At 41.1% G+C, this 19,177-nt stretch overlaps 2 protein-coding genes across 2 annotated transcripts; one reads left to right on the forward strand and one right to left on the reverse strand.

Annotated features, from left to right (window-relative positions):
- Positions 1-8,860: 8,860 nt before the first annotated feature.
- On the forward strand, positions 8,861-11,694 carry tprkb (Tp53rk binding protein). Its single transcript, XM_052120509.1, has 4 exons — positions 8,861-9,067; positions 9,437-9,559; positions 11,223-11,399; positions 11,509-11,694. Exons 1-4 carry the CDS (start codon positions 8,927-8,929, stop codon positions 11,593-11,595), a joined length of 528 nt encoding a protein of 175 aa, XP_051976469.1. The 5' UTR covers positions 8,861-8,926; the 3' UTR covers positions 11,596-11,694.
- srr (serine racemase) lies at positions 11,691-18,647 on the reverse strand. Its single transcript, XM_052120508.1, has 7 exons — positions 18,558-18,647; positions 17,337-17,518; positions 16,393-16,574; positions 16,169-16,299; positions 14,699-14,847; positions 12,868-12,957; positions 11,691-12,717 (listed from the first exon to the last, which is right to left on the reverse strand). Exons 2-7 carry the CDS (start codon positions 17,512-17,514, stop codon positions 12,476-12,478), a joined length of 972 nt encoding a protein of 323 aa, XP_051976468.1. The 5' UTR covers positions 17,515-17,518; positions 18,558-18,647; the 3' UTR covers positions 11,691-12,475.
- Between the last annotated feature and the right edge of the window lie 530 nt (positions 18,648-19,177).

Genomic DNA, 19,177 nt, shown 5'->3' on the forward strand with positions numbered 1-19,177 from the left:
TTCCTTTTGTGCATCCTCCATAGCATGCAAAGAGCTGATTAGACAGTCTGAACTGGTGTGTATGCTCAACGTATGCGTGTAGAGCCCACACAGGGCATACCAAATGCAATGATTGTTCCTCATACAAATTAAATGGAGGAGGGAAGAAGGCCTGAAGGTGAACCACCTGCACTCTGAAAGGCATGGTTAGGACCTTAGGCACATAGCATTTTCTGGGTTTGACAGTGGCTCTTGAAAGACCAGAACCAAATTCCAGACGTGAACTGTCGATAGATAGTGCATGTAAGTCACCGACCCATTTTACTGAGACCAGAGCCAGTAGTACTGCAGTATTAACAGAGAGCATGTGCAAATCCAAAGGCTCACAAGGGGGCCCAGTGCAACTGTACAACATCTCTATAATTTCTGGAAACCATGGCTAGTTGGGCCATTTCAGCGCAACCAATTGAAAAGACTTTGCATAATACAGAGTGAATCAGGCATACTGTGTCAAACACATATTTGCATTTCTCTGGCCATTTGTGTGACATTGTGTCCGCTCCCAGCAGGGCTTGTGACTTTGAGTACCAGAGGGGACAGTGGGTATTCCCCACTGAGGCATATAGATGGATTTCTGCTTTGCCGAATATTTCCCAAATCCACAATAAAATTTGAGGATGAAGTCTAACCCGGTATCAACCCTTGGCGTGGTAGTAGGTCCACACCGTAATTCAGGCGGACTCTTCCATTCTGAAACAGGAAGCACCCACCCTCAGAAGACCCTCAGAAGGATCCAGTGCTGGTCGGACCAAACAGACTCTATGCTACAAGACCGTTTTGATCACGCGGACTGGGAGATGTTCCGGTTCACCTCTGATGACGACATTGAGGTTTACACTGATAGCGTAACGTGTTTCATCAGGAAGTGCATAGAGGATGTTCCGACCAAAACAACACCACGACTCTAGAAGTATGTGGCAGGGAATTAACATCATCACGGACTACAAAGGGAATAAAAACTCTGCCGTGAACACTGCTGCCTCTCTCCCCGATGAGCTTAGTACATTTTATGCTTGTTTTGAGGACAATAACACCGCCCATGTGGAGAGAGCACTCGCAGCCGACGCTACAGAGGTTGGTTCACTCTCCGTCTCTGTTGCGGATGTAACCCAATCCTTCCGACAGGTGAACATCCATAAAGCCGCAGGTCCAGACGGCATTCCGGGCCACATCATCAGAGCGTGCGTGAACCAACTGGATGGTGTTTTTACAGACATTTTCAACCTGTCCCTCTCCCTGTCTGTAGTCCCCACATGCTTCAAAACGTCCACTATTGTACCTGTACAAAAGCAATCAAAAATCCTGTTGCGTCCTGTTGCTCTGACCACCATATTCAGCAAATGCTTTGAGAGGCTAATCAGAGATCACATCTGCTCTGTGGTGCCCACCTCTCTGGACCCATTGCAGTTTGCCTACCGCAACAACCGCTCCACTGATGATGCCATTGCAACTACAATACACACTGCTCTCTCCCACCTGGAAAAAAGGAACACATATGTGAGAATGCAGTTTGTTGACTACAGCTCAGCATTCAACACCATAGTGCCCCCCAAGCTTGATGTGAAACTCCGGGCTCTGGGCTTAAACAGCTCGCTGTGCAGCTAGATCCTGGACTTCCTGTCAGGCAGATGTCAGGTGGTTAGAATGGGCAGCAACATCTCCTCATCACTGACCCTCAACACTGGAGCCCCGCGGGGCTGTGTTCTCAGCCCACTCCTGTATTCCCTGTACACACATGACTGTGTGGCAACACATAGCTCCAATGCCATCATTAAGTTTGCTGACGATACGACAGTGGTAGATCTGATCACTGATGATGATGAAACAGCCTACAAAGAGGAGGTGCACACTCTGACATGCTGGTGTCAGGAGCACAACCTCTCCCTCAACGTCAGTAAAACCAAGGAGCTTGTAGTGGACTTCAGGAAGAAAGACAGAGAACACAGCCCCATCACCATTAATGGATCACCGGTGGAGAGAATCAGCAGCTTCAAGTTCATCGGTGTCCACATTACTGAGGAACTCACATGGTCCGTCCACACTGAGGCCTTTGTCAAGTCAAGTCAAGTCAAGTGGTTTTTATTGTCGTTTCAACCATATACAGTTAGTACAGTACACAGCAAAACGAGACAACGTTCCTCCAGGACCATGGTGCTACATAAAAACAACAAAGGACCAACATAAGACCACATGAGACTACACAACGAAATAATACCTATATAAACTACCTATATATACCTATATAAAGTGCACGTGCAAACATGTGCAAAAAGTACAGGACAGTACAACAAATTACTGACAATGAACAGGACAATAGACAGTGCAGCGCCGACCAGTACTCAGTAGTGCAAAAAGATGACAGTTTCTAAAAATGTAAACATAACATACTATGAGATAATGTTCTATGCACATAGCAGTTATTGAGGTAGCAGACAGTTATAAAGTGACAGTTATTAAAGTGCAACTCAGGACACGTGTGTGTCAAACCAGTCTCTGAGTATTGAGAAGTCTGATGGCTTGGGGAAGAAGCTGTTACACAGTCTGGCCGTGAGGGCCCGAATGCTTCGGTACCTCTTGCCAGACGGGAGGAGGGTAAAGAGTTTGTGTGAGGGGTGTGTGGGGTCGTCCACAATGCTGGTTGCTTTGTGGATACAGTGTTTTTTGTAAATGTCTTTGATGGAGGGAAGAGAGACCCCAATGATCTTCTCAGCTGTCCTCACTATCCTCTGCAGGGCTTTGCGGTCCGAAACGGTGCAAGTCCCAAACCAGGCAGTGATGCAGCTGCTCAGGATGCTCTCAATAGTCCCTCTATAGAATGTAGTGAGGATGGGGGTTGGGAGATGTGCTTTCCTCAGCCTTCGAAGAAAGTAGAGACGCTGCTGGGCTTTCTTGGTGATAGAGCTGGTGTTGAGGGACCAGGCGAGGTTCTCCGCCAGGTGAACACCAAGGAATTTGGTGCTCTTGACGATCTCCACAGAGGAGCCGTCGATGTTCAGCGGAGTGTGTTCACCTTGTGCTCTCCTAAAGTCAACAACCATCTCTTTTGTTTTGTCGACATTCAGGGACAGGTTGTTGGCTCTACACCAGTTCGTCAGCCGCTGCACCTCCTCTCTGTATGCTGACTCGTCGTTCTTGCTGATGAGACCCACCACGGTCGTGTCATCGGCGAACTTGACGATGTGATTCGAGCTGTGCATTGCTGCACAGTCGTGAGTCAGCAGAGTGAACAGCAGTGGACTGAGCACACAGCCCTGGGGGCCCCAGTGCTCAGTGTGGTGGTGGTGGAGATGCTGTTCCCGATCCGGACTGACTGAGGTCTCCCAGTCAGGAAGTCCAGGATCCAGTTGCAGAGGGAGGTGTCCAGGCCCAGCAGGTTCAGCTTTCCAATCAGGTGCTGGGGAATGATTGTGTTGAATGCTGAGCTGAAATCTATGAACAGCATTCGAACGTATGAGTCCTTATTGTCTAGGTGGGTGAGGGCCAGATGGAGGGTTGTGGTGATGGCATCGTCCGTTGAACGGTTTGAACGATACGCAAACTGCAGTGGGTCTAGTGAGGGGGCAGCTGGGTCTTAATCTGCCTCATGACGAGCCTCTCGAAGCACTTCATGATGATGGGTGTAAGTGCGACGGGACGGTAGTCATTGAGGCAGGACACTGAAGACTTCTTTGGCATGGGGATGATGGTGGTGGCCTTGAAGCACGTTGGAACAACGGCGCTGCTCAGAGAGATGTTGAAGATGTCGGTAAGAACATCTGCTAGCCTGGTCTGCACATCCTCTGAGCACTCTGCCAGGAATGTTGTCTGGTCCAGCAGCCTTCCGTGGGTTGACTCTACGTAGAGTTTTCCTCACATCTGCTGTGGTAAGACAGAGCACCTGGTCGTTGGGAGGAGGGGTGGACTTCCTCGCCATCACGTCGTTCTGCACTTCAAACCGAGCGTAGAAGTCGTTCAGCACATCTGGAAGGGAGGCATCTTTGTCACAGGCAACTGATGTTGTCCTGTAGTTGGTGATGGCCTGGATGCCCTGCCACATGCGCCGCGTGTCACCGCTGTCCTGGAAGTGACTGTGGATTCTCTGGGCGTGTCGCGCTTTGCCTCTCTGATTGCCCGTGACAGTTTGGCCCTAGCTGTTCTTAGGGCTGCCTTATCGCCTGCTCTGAAGGCGGAGTCTCGGGACCTCAGCAGCGTGCGCACCTCCACAGTCATCCACGGCTTCTGGTTGGAGCGTGTGGTGATGGTCTTGGAGAAAGTGACATCATCAATGCACTTGCTGATGTAGCTGGTCACTGATGCTGTGTATTCCTCCAAGTTGGTAGAATCGCCATATGTTGCAGCCTCCCTGAACATGTGCCAGTCAGTACACTCAAAACAGTCCTGAAGAGCAGAGATGGCTCCTGCTGGCCAGGTTTTCACCTGCTTCTGAAGCGGTTTTGTGCGTCTGACGAGCGGTCTGTATGCTGGAATTAACATAACAGAGATGTGGTCTGAGTAGCCGAGGTGGGGGCGGGGCTCCGCCCGGTACGCGCCTGGGATGTTTGTGTAAACAAGATCAAGCGCGTTAGCCCCTCTCGTTGCAAAGTCCACATACTGATGGAATTTAGGGAGCACTGTCTTGAGATTTGCATGGTTGAAATCTCCGGCGACAATAAACAGTCCGTCGGGGTGAGCGTTCTGCAGTTCAGCTCATAGCCCCATACAGTTCACAGAGCGCTTCCTTAGCGTTAGTGCTGGGGAATGTAAACTCGGTTATGCAAACAGTGGTGAATTCCCGTGGTAGATAAAAAGGTCTGCATCTAACAGTCACAAGCTCCAACAGCGATGAACAGTAACTAGAGACTAGCATAGAGTTCTTGCACCATTCCGTGTTGATGTAAACACACAAGCCACCACCGCGAGTCTTACCGCAGAGAGCTGTATTTCTGTCGGCACGAAACGAGGCGAGCCCGTCTAGCTGAATGGCGGCATCCGAACTCTGTCGCTGAGCCACGTCTCCGTGAAAACAGAGACGCAGCAGTCTCTAAACTCACGCTGCGTAGCCTGCTGGAGTCGGATATAGTCCAGTTTATTGTCCAGGGAGCAAACATTTGAGAGCAGGATAGACGGGAGAGCCGGCCGGCTAGGGTTTGTTTTTAGCCTAGCATGGACCCCGCCCTCTTTCCGCTTCGGCTTTCTCGCACACCGCTTACGACGTCCTCTCCCCGGCCACCGGCATCAGGCGACGCCGAGGGCTGGAGGCCTGGTCTCCGCAGCAAGCCGAGTACGCGTAGCGCCTCCTGCAGGTCATCATGCAGCTTGGTTTTTGCATGAGTCTTATATTTGAGTAGTGTCTGGCGATGGTAGACACGAACACTGGTTGCTCCGATGTCCATGTGTTGCAAAAGTCAGGCTTTTTTAACAAAAATAGCACCATTGTGGATCCGGAGTGGCCGCTGCGTGCTACCGCGCCGCCATCTTGGATTGCGTAAAGAAGGCTCACCAGTGCCTCTTCTTCCTGAGACGGCTGAGGAAGTTTGGAATGAACCACCACATCCTCACACGGTTCTACACTAATTGGTATATGTCTCGTCACTGTCATGACTGCTATGTTGCTCGGAACTGCACACAAGACTTTCACCTACTGTTGCACTTGTACATGGTAGAGTGACAATAAAGTGATTTGATTTGATAACACTCAGCAAACGTATCCATAGAGCCGCCAAAGAGGCCGGCTGGAAACAATGGAGCATCCAACAGAGAATGTATGGGGCGTGATTTCCACAGCCTGTTTCTTACTGGGCAGAGGTGTGCCACTACCACCTGCTCCACAGGGAGTAGTTGGGCATAACTTTTTTCTTCCCCATGATCCACATTAGAGAGGATGTCGCATGCTCGCACTGTGCGAGCATGCTGAGAAGGGCTTAGTCAGTTCTTTATAAACTTCGGGGAAGAATGGGGCAGATTTGCGAGATGCTGCCATTTTGATGACGTCCGGACTGCAGGAACCATTCATTGAGGCAAGATTTTTCAGTTTCCTCTGAGGGACACTGTGGCAGGGCGGAGGGCGGGGCCGGGTCGTGATACTACACACCCGGTCTTGTATTAGGCTAATTAAGCCCGGGAAGGAGGAGGGATACGCCGTAGTAGAGTTCTCGCCACTACCGTCCACCCTAACGGAGCAGCCGCGGCCATCTCCCGGGTTTCGGCACCAGTGTAACGTATTCAATGGAAAGGAGGAGGCGAGAACCGGCTTGATAATATAAATGATAGTTTAATGGTAAACTTAAAACAAAGACACAAACACATATGACAGACATGTCAGCTAACGATCTCTCTCTCCCGCACAGCCCTCTGCAGTCAGCCTTTAAACCTCACGGAGGCATAATTAGCCTAATACAAGACCGGGTGTGTAGTATCACGACCCGGCCCCGCCCTCCGCCCTGCCACAGACACCACTCAAGGTGAAGCTCTTCGGCTTCCCTTGTAAGGACGCAGAGCATCTCCCTGTCAGTGGCATATGCACGTTCCTCACCCTCGCTGGGGGGAGGGGTGGCAGCATCATCCACTGACCACTCGCCTGATGCAGCGAGAGACACGACATCATCATTATTATCCCCAGCGTCATAACCGCTGATCGAGACGAGGCCGCTCTGTCTTTCTGAAGTCCAGAGCTCATATCACACATAGCGTATCAGAAAACATGCACTTTAAAGAGGTTGAGGGGCTCGCAGAGCATGTGCCGCCATGAGGACCACCTCAAGTCATCCTGCTTGACCTTGCGGCCCCACCGTGCCTCATCGTGTGAATCCTTGAGTATCACAGAAGAGGTTGGTGGGACTAAATCGTCCCTCAGAACGAGGGGGATTCACGAGCGAAGTGGCTTGAGACTCATGCCCTCACAGGACAGTCTGTCTCCATAAGAGCTGTCTCTGCGTGGGCGCGGCCCAGACAGTAAACACAGCTCTCATGCTGATCTGATGGCGGGATGTGCCTCTCGCAAAAGGAACACTTGTGGAACTATATCTTTAAAAAAGAAGCAAACAGGTAAGTGACTCTTTTAGATATATAAATAAATATATATTTATGTTTATATCACATAATACACAATATACAATTGCTTTGTAAGTACCAATACCAATGTAAATCTAGCACAGAAATCTCTATTTAATAAAACACCATGTCTGGAATTCACAAACGACTTTGACTGGCCAGCGCACAGAAAAGTAACAGGTACCATGCGAACATGCCACCTTGATGTTACCATTTCACAAAAGCATAAACTAGCATTAACCTTTTCATTATATTAGTTACATTTCATATACTGGGATGTAAAGGTACCAACCAGAAGCCAATTTTCTCTGCTGTGCTAAAAAAAGAAATTATATAAATTCTATGGAGATTTATACTAACAAAAATGGATAGTTCACCCAAAAATTCTCTCAATTACACCCTGTGTGTGACTTTCTTTCTTCAGTAGAACACAAACGAAGAATTTTTAGAAGAATATCTCTTCTCTGTTGGTCCATACAATACAAGTGAATGTAACCAAAACTTGGAAGTTCCAAAAAGCACAAAGGAACCATAGAAATAATCCACACATCTCCAGTGGCTAAATCCATATATTCAGAAGTAATACCTGTATATGTGTGGATGAGAAACAGATCAATATTGTCTACTTTCACTTTTACATTCTTCTTATGTTTTTTGATGATTCACATTCTTCGAGCATATCGCCACCCACTGGGCAGGGAGAAGAATTTAGAGTAAAAACTTTTAAAAGACTTAACATTGATTTGACCACTGGATTCTTGTGCATTACTTCTATGCTGCCTTTATGTGGATTTTGAGCTGCAAAATTTTGGACCCTGTTGACTTGAATTGTATGTACCATCTGAGCTGAGATATTTTTTCTAAAAAAGAAAGTCATACACATCTGGGGTGGCATGAGGTTGAGTAAAATGATGAGCAACTTGACATTGTTAAGTGAACTCCTTTATATCTTTGGAACTGTGAAGTACTTTTAAGATTTCTTTTTTTAATATGGCCATTTTTTGCAGGCAATCTCAACGATGTGCATTACAGAGAAGACATCCTCCTCCCTCATGTTGTACCCTTCCTGCAGGCTCATCCTGACATGACCCTCCAGCAAGATAATGCCACCAGCCATACTGCTCGTTCTGTGTGTGATTTCCTGCAAGACAGGAATGTCAGTGTTCTGCCATGGCCAGCGAAGAGCCCAGATCTCAATCCCATTGAGCATGTCTGGGACCTGTTGGATCAGAGGGTGAGGGCTAGGGCCATTTCCCCCAGAAATGTCCAGGAACTTGCAAGTGCCATGGCGGAAGAGTGGTTTAACATCTCACAGCAAGAACTGGCAAATCTGGTGGAGGAGATGCACTGCAATACTTAATGCATCTGGCGGCCACACCAGATACTGACTGTTACTTTTGATTTTTTATATATTTGTATTCTATTTTGTATTATTATCATCTCTGTCTTGTTGTATTGTTTGTGCAATGAAAGCTTCTGTCACCAAGACAAATACCTTGTATCTGTAAGCATACTTGGCAGTAAAGCTCATTCTGATTCAGAATCTGACAATGAGAAGCGCTGACCATTCAGAGACAACTTCCGGGCTCTTTGCCCCGCCCATTTCAACTACGTATTATATTTTATTTAAAGATGAATACATAGATTTGATTTCTAAATGTTTAAGTTAAGCATATTTGACTACTGAAACCACATACATAATAATATATATGTATAAAAAAATCAACATGTCAAAACGTAGGAACATTCGCGTCTGCATGAGGTGGTGTCACATTATTATTGTTCCGTCCGTGAACAGCGCGCGTGTCTTGTGTGTAGCTGAAACTGACGTTATTCTGAAGAGAATAAACTACTAATAATGCATCATACACATGATTTAGAGTTATTCCCTGAATATACAGTGACTCAACTGCTCTTCAAAGATGTGAAAAATGCGACAGAGTTGAGAAAATTGGCAGTAAATGGAGAAATAAAAGGCGCTTTGATCAATCCATCCATGGTAAGAGCACGCGACACTTCAAAATATCACAACTGCTGTATGATTACAGAAATCAACTTGGTAACAATTTTTCCCGTCAAAATATACCATGGTAAAATAATAATTTGGACGTGGTATATAGGCAATCCCATGCTTTTTTTGGACATGGTCCATGGTGTTTTAAGTAGCTAGTTCCTTGTAAATGTCATGTTACACAAATATCTTATTAATTTAGTACTTTGGTTTATATCACAGTAAAAACATATTACCCTCTGATACCATGGTACCGCTTCAGTACGTTTAGTAAGGGTTGTAACAGAGTTACAGAGATTAAATTATATAGTTATCTTCATCATCTTATGTCATGATATTTTCATTCTCTCTGGAAAGATCGTTGACTCCTTCCAGGTCCTGGTAGCGGCAAATAAAGCAGTTCACCTTCACAAAATTGGAAAAATGAAAACCAGGAGCCTGTACTCTGAAATCATTTTTAACCTTTCACCCACTAACAATGTGAGTGGTATTCTAGTACGCAAACACAGCTGATATGTAAACATGATTCAGTTTGTAGTCAGTGTTGCCAGATTGGACTAAAGATTTCCAGCCCAACTACAGATTAAAACCCGCCCATTTCAAAAAATACCAGCCCAAAAAACATACTGTAATTAAAACTGTTATACAATAAAACACACAGAATTTATTTTCTTATTAAACAACCAGACTAACAAATCGCAGAGCACCATGCTCCCGGCATATTTCCAGTGCATCTTTTTTAAAATATAAATAATAATTTTAATAAAACACAAGGTCTACATCGGAAACCTCAGAAGGGGACAACATTTTTTATTGTTCTTGTGCTACTATTGTCAGAACTACAGTTCTTCTCTAATAGGCCAATTCTCAAATCATTTCATTACATGTTACTTTTTGCATTAGTGCTTAAAAATGTGTGCTTTATTTACAACTAATTACATTTTTTATATTATTATTAAAATTATTATTATTTAAATTATAGACCACTGGGCGAATCAAGATGAATTCTCGTTTTTTTTCCTTCTTTTAATTTTAAATAAAATAACGACTGAGTGATACACTGAATCGTCACTAGACACTACATCAGCTACCTGTAGCCTATATGTTATTAGGTTTAAGAAATGATCAAACATGACATCAGAATTGTACAGCAAAATAAAAGTGTGCTATAATAGCATAAACACGCTTGCCTTGTAATATGGAGTTAGTAGAGAATCTCCGCAGAACTGATGAAAACGTCTCTATTATAGAACATTTATAGAACTATGAAATTATAGAACCAACTTTGTACAGTCACAACCAGATAGATTAATAGATCGTTGAGTCAAATCTCCCCAGCAACTGCCTGGGAGGTTTGAACGTTGCCGAGGTAAAGCCATTTCTGACCAGGCCAGTGCGCACATCCATGATGCTGGAGAGTAGTCCCATACGATTCCTAGTGTCATCTTTTAAAAGCGAGACGAGGGAAAATGCTCGCTCAACATGGGCATTGGAAACAGGCAGAACAAGAAGTCTTATGGCACCTTGTGCCAATTCTTGGAAACACTTGTGCCCCCCTGCATCTTTAAACGCTTCGACTTCGAGCCAAAACTTGTCAATGTCCTGATCATCAGAGAAGCTTGCGGTTGTCACATTCCTCCACTGCGATTCTAATGTACCAATGGGGCACGAGAAAAGATCAGCTGGCAAGTCCTTTACTCCAGGCCTATTTATAGTGGACATAACAGATTTCGGGCAGATGAGCTCCAGTTTGCAAATGCAGTTTTGATGATATAACGAATAGAACGATTAGCCAACAACAACCCGCCAATCAAGCTTGAAGTACGATTGGACAGGATTCCCCTGAACCTTATTGGCTAACCTGAACCATACCTAATTTAAACGTCATCCTACATTATATAATTTATTTTATAGTTCGTTTTCATGAAAAATATAAAAAAATACTGTTTATAGTTAAAAATAAAAACCCGCCTGTTGCATCAAAAAACAGCCCAAATTTTAAAGACCCGCCCAATGCATTTTTTTCCGGTCAGACGTGACAAAAAGGAGCCCAATTGGGCGGGAACCCGCCCAATCTGGCAACACTGTTTGTAGTGTGCGTTTGATGATAATCTTCACACTTGTTGATTGGAACCATTGGCAGATATCTGAAGCTTTCAAAAGGTTTGGAATCTCAGACAGTGACGGTGCAGTTCACATTGTGTTAGTGCACAATAAAGAAGAGACCCTCAACATTGAAGACATCATCTCAAAGGTGGACGGACAACAGATTCCCGTTGAGAAAGTGTCAGATTTGACTGATGCTGCCAAGATTAAAAAGGTCCGTCTAGTTTTAGAAAGTATTGATACGGAACAATAGATGGTGCTGGTTATTTTGTTGCATGAGCTGGAAACTTTGTTGAAAAGTGTGTCTGTTTCTTTTATTGCAGCTCTACAAAGTGCCACTGCTGGAGGAAAAGTGTGGCAGTCTTTTGGATGCTGTTGTCTGCAGAATGGCCACTAAAGATGTTTCATAGCTTATATATAGACACAGATATAAACAGAAGCCTATTTATTTGACACATGTTGAGATATAATGTGTTCATGGCCTTTTTTAATAAACCCGACCCATTCACTACTGTTGTTGTTTATCTATCATTTATAATCTTGAGATGAAATTGAATTTATTTTTATTTTTTTGCCATTTTTTTTAACTAACATTGACCTTAAGACATGCCAGTCTATTGCATACTGTGACAACTCAAAAACAAACACAAAAACAATGTTAAGATTCATTTAATGAACCAAATATCTTTCAACTGTGTTTGATATAATGACAAGTGAATTTCTAGCACCAAATGATCAATTTAGCATGATTACTCAAGGATAAAGTTTTTGAATGATGGCTGCAGGAAATGGAGCCTGTCTAGATGTTATCAAACGTGACTTTACTCAAAAGTAATGAAGTTTCATTTAGTGTTTTGCAGTTAAAGATTTTAAAGTGCTGATTTACCCAAAAGTGAAAATTCTGTCATAATTTACTCACCAGCATGTCATTTCAAACCCATATTACTTACTTTATATCTTTTTGAAGAATGTTTGCACTGCTCTTCTCCATTAAAACGCTAAAATTAAAAAAAAAAAAAAAAACAATAAAGTAGTCCAAAGCTAGTGTTTGTCTTCAGAAAACTTGGAATGTATTGCAAAAGCCAGATTAATTATATTGTAAACATACTTTAAAATGTATCTTTTTGTGTTACACTGAATAATTCATTAATACTTGTTTGGAACAATATGAGGGTGAGAAAATAATGACAGAATTTTCATTTTTGTGTGAACTATTCCTTTAACCATTAAAACAAGTGATTATGACTAAATGAGGATGAATTCATCGACTAATAAACAAAAATAATTCATTTAGTCAGGGAAGTTGGAAAGTTCGTCTTTGCCGATGTTTCCTCCACTGAGGATGACCACCACGTTCCTGCCGTTGATGTCTGGTATTTTGTCGTTCATGATGGCAGCAAAGGCCGCAGTGCCTGAAGGTTCAACAACGAGACCGGCCTTATACAGCGTAGACACTGCAGATTTGATCTCCTCATCATTCACCAGCACAATGTCCTCCACATACCTCTGACACAACTCAAATGGCAACACACCTGAGGGGTTAATCCCAATATAACAGTTATGAATGACACAGAAAATCTTTAATCTTGAATTATCTAGTCTAAATTATCTGTCTAAATTAAGTTCACTGTGAGAATTACAAAAGGATGGTTTCATTAAGTATCATAAACTTGGTCTCCTACCTGCGAATGGTGGTGCAAGCCCTGAGGCGATGCTTTTAGCATCCATACCAACAGGCTTTTTCTCAATGAAGCTCTTGTACATCGTACATGCTGTTATGAAAATGAAAAAGCCAAGAAAGCCAACTTATAGGAACAATAGAGTTGTACATTGTCTAAATAAAATGTAAAACTTGCTGCTACAATGCTAGGATCGTGTGTGTGGTTGCTAGGGTATTCTGGGTGGGCACTGTCTCTCATAAATCTAGAGAGTAAAACACAGACCACAACTAGTGTAGTCCGATTCCAGAACAAATGACTCTCATGCACCAATTCTTTTGAATCTACAGCGTGAAACACAGTACAACCAGTGTAGTCCGATTCCAGAACAAATTACTCTTATGCACCAATTCTTTTACATCTACAGCATGAAACACAGCACAACCAGTATAATCCGATTCCTGAACAAATTACTCTATTGAGTCGGTTCTTTTGAATCTACAGTGTGAAACACACAGCATGACTAGTGTAGTCCGATTCCCAAACAAATTACTCTAATGAGTCGGTTCTTTTTAATCTATTGTGTAAAACACTGCACAAATAGTGTAGTCCATTTCCCGAACAAATTACTCTTATGAATCGGTTCTTTTGAATCTACTGACAGAAACAAAGCACAAATAGTGTAGTCCAATTCCCAAACAAATTACTCTTATGAATCGGTTCTTTTGAATTTTCTGTCAGAAACACAGCACAAATAGTGTAGTCCATTTTCCGAACAAATTACACTTATGAATCGGTTCTTTTGAATCAACTGTCAGAAACACAGCACAAATAGTGTAGTCCAATTCCCGAACAAATTACTCTTATGAATCGGTTCTTTTGAATCTACTGTCAGAAACAAACAGCATGACTAGTGTAGTCCGATTCCCAAACGAATTACTCTTATGAATCGGTTCTTTTGAATCTACTGTCAGAAACACAGCACAAATAGTGTAGTCCGATTCCCAAACAAATTACTCTTATGAATCGGTTCTTTTGAATCTACTGACAGAAACAAAGCACAAATAGTGTAGTCCAATTCCCAAACAAATTACTCTTATGAATCGGTTCTTTTGAATCTACTGTCAGAAGCACAGCACAAATAGTGTAGTCCGATTCCCAAACAAATTACTCTTATGAATTGGTTCTTTTGAATTTTCTGTCAGAAACACAGCACAAATAGTGTAGTCCATTTTCCGAACAAATTCCACTTATGAATTGGTTCTTTTGAATCAACTGTCAGAAACAGCACAAATAGTGTAGTCCGATTCCCAAACAAATTACTCTAATGAGTCAGTTCTTTTGAATTTACTGTGCAAAACACAGCACAAATAGTGTAGTCCATTTCCCGAACAAATTACTCTTATGAATCGGTTCTTTTGAATCTACGGTCAGAAACACAACACAAATAGTGAAGTCCATTTCCAGAAAAAAATATTTTGAATCTAAAGAAAACAAATAATTTTTAATCTACAGTGTAAAACATACCAGTGTAGTCCGATTTCCTAACATGGCAGCCTCCATGAGGTGATCCTCTCCATGTAGAATAAAACACTTTTATAAAGTTATTGATATGACTGGAGTATTTTTCTCATATGAGAGGCCATGATTTTATACATAGGTTTCAAAATTACTACTAAGTTCTTTAGGAATTACACTTCTTTATTGAGGAAAAACGAAATACTGAGTGCACATTTAAAGATAGGCTGTAATCTGTGCCATTTAAAAAAAAAAAGCATATATGAAGTAATTAAATATGTTATCACATATATATTATATATAATGAACAAAATAGTCTTTTGTTTTGAATATTCACCTCCTTCTGGTTCCACTCCATAGATCTTTGTGTTCTCACATCCAGATAGTTTGATGGCAGCCGCCACACCAGCCAGTAGTCCACCTCCACCACAACACACCACAAGCACATCTGGATTGGGTAGAACCTCCAGAATCTCAAAGCCTAGGCTGTCATTCGAAGAGACAATTAACATGTGTCTGTAATTATGAAATATACTACAATAAATGGGTATGTGGGCACTTTTAGCATTGTGGATTTCAAGAACGTAACATTTTCTTCAAACATTGCTATTTTATTTTATTGATATTCTTTTTAATGTGTCTACTAACAATGCCCATGAATCAAACTGGTACATTCGTGGCAGCGTACACGCATCACAAGAGTTTTATGTATTTTTTCCTGAAAATCAAGAAAGTTTCTACCACATCTCAATTTCTTTGCTGGAAATATCGCTGATGAAAGTGACATTTTTGAAATAAAATGACTGATTCATTTATCTTGCTATGGCTAATTTCATAGCTAACATTGTATGTGTTCTAAATACACACAATTGAATCACATTTACACACTTTTTTGCATAGTCTGGCAAAATTACAGCTTGAAAAAAGATTGTAATTTCCCCAATAAAAAGTGATATTTACCTTGAAAGTTGAATTTTTTAATTGATATAAAAATGAACAGCTGGTTCATGAAACTGCTGAAAGATAAAGACACATATACTATGTTCAACAGTGAGTGAAAAATTACTTTTCCATAATGGGGTAATAATTGCCCCATGGATTTGATTTTCAGGGGCATTATTTTTTAAACATAGAAAAAATATTCTGTGTTATACTTCAATTCAAATCCTTAAGTTTAATCAATATCTGAACATTTAGAGTGAGAATATACTCCAACCCATACAATAAATCAACATCAAATAATATTTGAAGATTTGTATTTAATATTAAGAAATATATCAGGTGTTATCATAAAAGGCTCAACAATTCATTATGGGGTAATTTTTTGACCCCCACATTTTACATTTCAGGGGCTCTTTTGGTGGTATTTTTGCCCCAAGCCCCCCTTCACCGCTGACCCTGATGATTAGTTGATCATGTCGGTCCCTCTAAAACTATTTTTAAGGAATCCTTAAAACCAAGTTTGAATATGCACATGCCCAAATGGGATTTGAGAAGTTTTTCACTGAATAAAGACTTTTGGTCTATTGCTCACACAGAGTTGGCTTCAGAAGACTTGGAATATAGTGCACAAGTCACATGGACTAGTTTTATGATACTTTTATGCTGTTTGTTTTGTTGTTGTTGTCCTTTTTGGAGCTTGACAGACATGGTCACCATTTACTTTCATTGATGCAAAAAGCAGCATGGACATTCTTCAAAATGTATCATTTGTGTTCCACTGAAAATAACAACAACGTCATACAGGTACGGAATGACGTGAGAGTGATTAAATGATGACAGAGTTTTTAATTTGATGTGTACAAACCTGGCATGTCCTGCTATAAGATCAGGGTCATCATATGAGTGCAGAAATGTCATGCTTTCCTCTTGAACACATCGGTTAACAACATCTACGAGGCAGGTAGTTGGCACTCTTTCAACCTCAACTCCTAAACTCTACAGACAGCACATGGCACAAATTGCAAGCGATTCCATTACGATATTAACATACAGTAAAAGTATCTGAACATGTAAATGTCAGTATCGTACTTGAATCCGCACAGATCTGGAGATGGGGGCTGTTTCAGGCATCACTACTTTGCCTTTGGATCCATAATGCTTACATGCATATGCAAACGACTTCCCGTAATTCCCAGCAGACATGGTCACAAAATGGGCCCCATTGAGTCTTTGAGCAAACTGGTTTGCAACACCCCTTATCTTAAACGAACCTGAACGTAAAGAAAAGACAACCAACTTAGAGGAACAGTTCACCAAAAAATGAAAATTCTCTCATCATTTACTCACCCTCATGCCATCCCAGATGTGTATGACTTTATTCTACTGAACACAAACAAAGATTTTTAGAAGAATATTTCAGCTCTGCACGGCAATACAATGCAAGTAAATTGTGACCAATATTTTAAGCTCTAAAAAGGACATAAATTCAGCATAAAAGTCACCCATAAGACTCCAGTGGTTTAATCCAAGTCTTCTGAAGTGATATGATAGGTGTGGGTGAGAAACAGATACATTTTAAGTCCTGTTTTACTAAAAATGTCCACTTTTACCACCCCTCTTCTTTCCCAAGAGTTCTTCTTTTTCGTCATGTATATGGCTATCTACTGGTCAGGGAGGACAATTTATAGTAAAAAAAAGGACATAAATATTTATCTATTTCTCAGCAAAATGTATCATACAGTTTCAGAAGACATGGATTTAACCACTGGAGTCTTATGGATTACTTTTATGCTGCCTTTATGTGTTTTTTGCACTTCAATGTTCTGGCCACCATTTACTTTATTGAATGGACCAACAGAGCTGAGATCTTCTTTTAAAAATCTAAGCATGTGTTCAGCAGAAAAACAAAAGTCATACACATCTGGCATGATGGTGAGTAAATAATGAGAGAATTGTAATTTTTGGGTGAACTATCCCTTTAACTCTTTCCACTGTTACCAGTCACAACTTTGAAATGCGCAGCACAAACCCACCTGTCCTCTGCATGTTCTCCAGTTTGATGTGAATATTGCAGGATGCGTTGAGCGGCAGTGTGGTTTGTCTCCATGAGATCATTGGTGTGTTGATGACATCCAGCGGGCTGCATCGAACCGTCTCACACGCCCCTCTGAGCATCTGTAATGTGATGCTGTTTGCTGAGACGTCTCCCATTTTTCTTGATGAATCAAAGAAACTTTGTTAGAGATTGGACATAATTCCAAATCTAAACAAATATAATCAAATCTAATCTAATTTTATATAACTCAAAAATGTGTTTGCACTGTAATGTATAGATTATTGTTGTTACATTAAAGAAATATTCTGGGTTTAATACAAGTTAATCTCAATCGACAGCATTTGTGGCATAATGTTGACGACCACAAAAATTTATTTAAACTTGTTTCCCCTTTTCTTAAAAAAAAAAAAAAGAAGTCAATGGGGCCAATTTTTGGAGGGTTTAAACAGAAATGTGAAGCTTATAATTTTATAAAAGCGCTTATATTAATTATTCTGTTAAAACCTGTAAATTTGTTTAAATCATCATTTTAGGGTTTTAAGGTTTGTTGACATTAAATCGTCATGGCAACGAAGTTATTTACAGGAACAATAGAATAAAATTAGATATAACTTTACACAGAAAAGGTTAATAAGTGATTGTATCACACTAGAATCATGTTAATACATATATCATTTATATCTTGTGGCTTTTGAAACAGTGAGTATTTTAACATAATAACAATTACCCCCCTTCACTTCCGTTGTGTCTCAATGTGACCCAGATTTGTGCTTTTAATAAAGAAAAGGAGGGACAAGTCGAAATATATTTTTGTGGTAATCGACATTATACCATACAAGCTGTCGATTGAGCTTAATTTGTACTGAACCCTGAATACACCTTTAATAAAAATATAATTTACGTCTAATTTTGATTGTAAATGTAATAAATACTGTTAATATATTCCATTAAAATTATAGAAAGTCTAGTTGTTTTTGACTCAGTTCTACTGTGTTCTTCATATGTGCTAGAACAAAAACATTCATAAAAAAATGCTACTGCTTTTTTTAGAAGTTACTGGTCTGATATAATTGTTTACAATTGTTTAATTCATCCATACAACTCTTATAATGTATAGAAGTCCGACATTTGCTGAAATGTATTCAGATGTTATATACTTATTTGATATTGTAGTACGCTATTTGTGGATGATTATTACCGGTATAAAGAGAGTGCGATCCAAAAATATAATGCTGGAATTCACACTCCCAAATTAAGAAAATTCATACGAGATCACCCGCGACCAAAATAAAACAGTGCATCTTAAGTGAAACAACCGTTGGGTGGCACGTTACTAGTTTATGAATATGTACTGACATCTATTTTCCTGCTGAGGGCGCTTGACGGCTCAGAAACCCGAATCACCCTTTGATAGTGCATTTCAGCTCAGAAAGATATGGACTAGATATTTGTCTTATTTGAGACATTTTTACACTAGAAAATATCGTCTTTAACATTTATTAGTTGTAAGAATTTGTACCTGTTATATAAATAGAAACAAGTCTCTGCAATTTTAATAAAAATATTACATGAAATCTCTCACACAGTAATCTTAAATGACTGTGATTGGTGCACCATGACCTTGCCAAAAGGAACAGGTGTCATATGTCAGTGGTACTTACAGGAATGGTTCACCAAAAATAAAAATCCTCTCATCGTTTACTCACCCTCATAACATCCCAAATGTGTATGACTTTCTTTCTTATGCAGAACACAAAGATTTTTAAAGAACATTTCAGCTCTGTAGGTCCATAAAATGCAAGTGAATGATGACCAGAA

Source organism: Xyrauchen texanus, chromosome 47 (assembly GCF_025860055.1).
Source record: "Xyrauchen texanus isolate HMW12.3.18 chromosome 47, RBS_HiC_50CHRs, whole genome shotgun sequence".
In the NCBI taxonomy this organism is placed as follows: domain Eukaryota; kingdom Metazoa; phylum Chordata; class Actinopteri; order Cypriniformes; family Catostomidae; genus Xyrauchen; species Xyrauchen texanus.

Excerpts from the sequence above, each read along its gene's own strand:
- tprkb (XM_052120509.1), top strand. The coding sequence starts at position 8,927 with ATGCATCATACACATGATTTAGAGTTATTCCCTGAATATACAGTGACT. Across the intron at positions 9,560-11,222 it reads ACCTTTCACCCACTAACAAT|ATATCTGAAGCTTTCAAAAG; the intron begins GTGAGTGGTATT and ends AACCATTGGCAG. Across the intron at positions 11,400-11,508 it reads ATGCTGCCAAGATTAAAAAG|CTCTACAAAGTGCCACTGCT; the intron begins GTCCGTCTAGTT and ends CTTTTATTGCAG.
- srr (XM_052120508.1), bottom strand. The coding sequence starts at position 17,514 with ATGGGAGACGTCTCAGCAAACAGCATCACATTACAGATGCTCAGAGGG. Across the intron at positions 16,575-17,336 it reads GGAGAACATGCAGAGGACAG|GTTCGTTTAAGATAAGGGGT; the intron begins GTGGGTTTGTGC and ends CTTTACGTTCAG. Across the intron at positions 16,300-16,392 it reads CCAGATCTGTGCGGATTCAA|AGTTTAGGAGTTGAGGTTGA; the intron begins GTACGATACTGA and ends TGCTGTCTGTAG.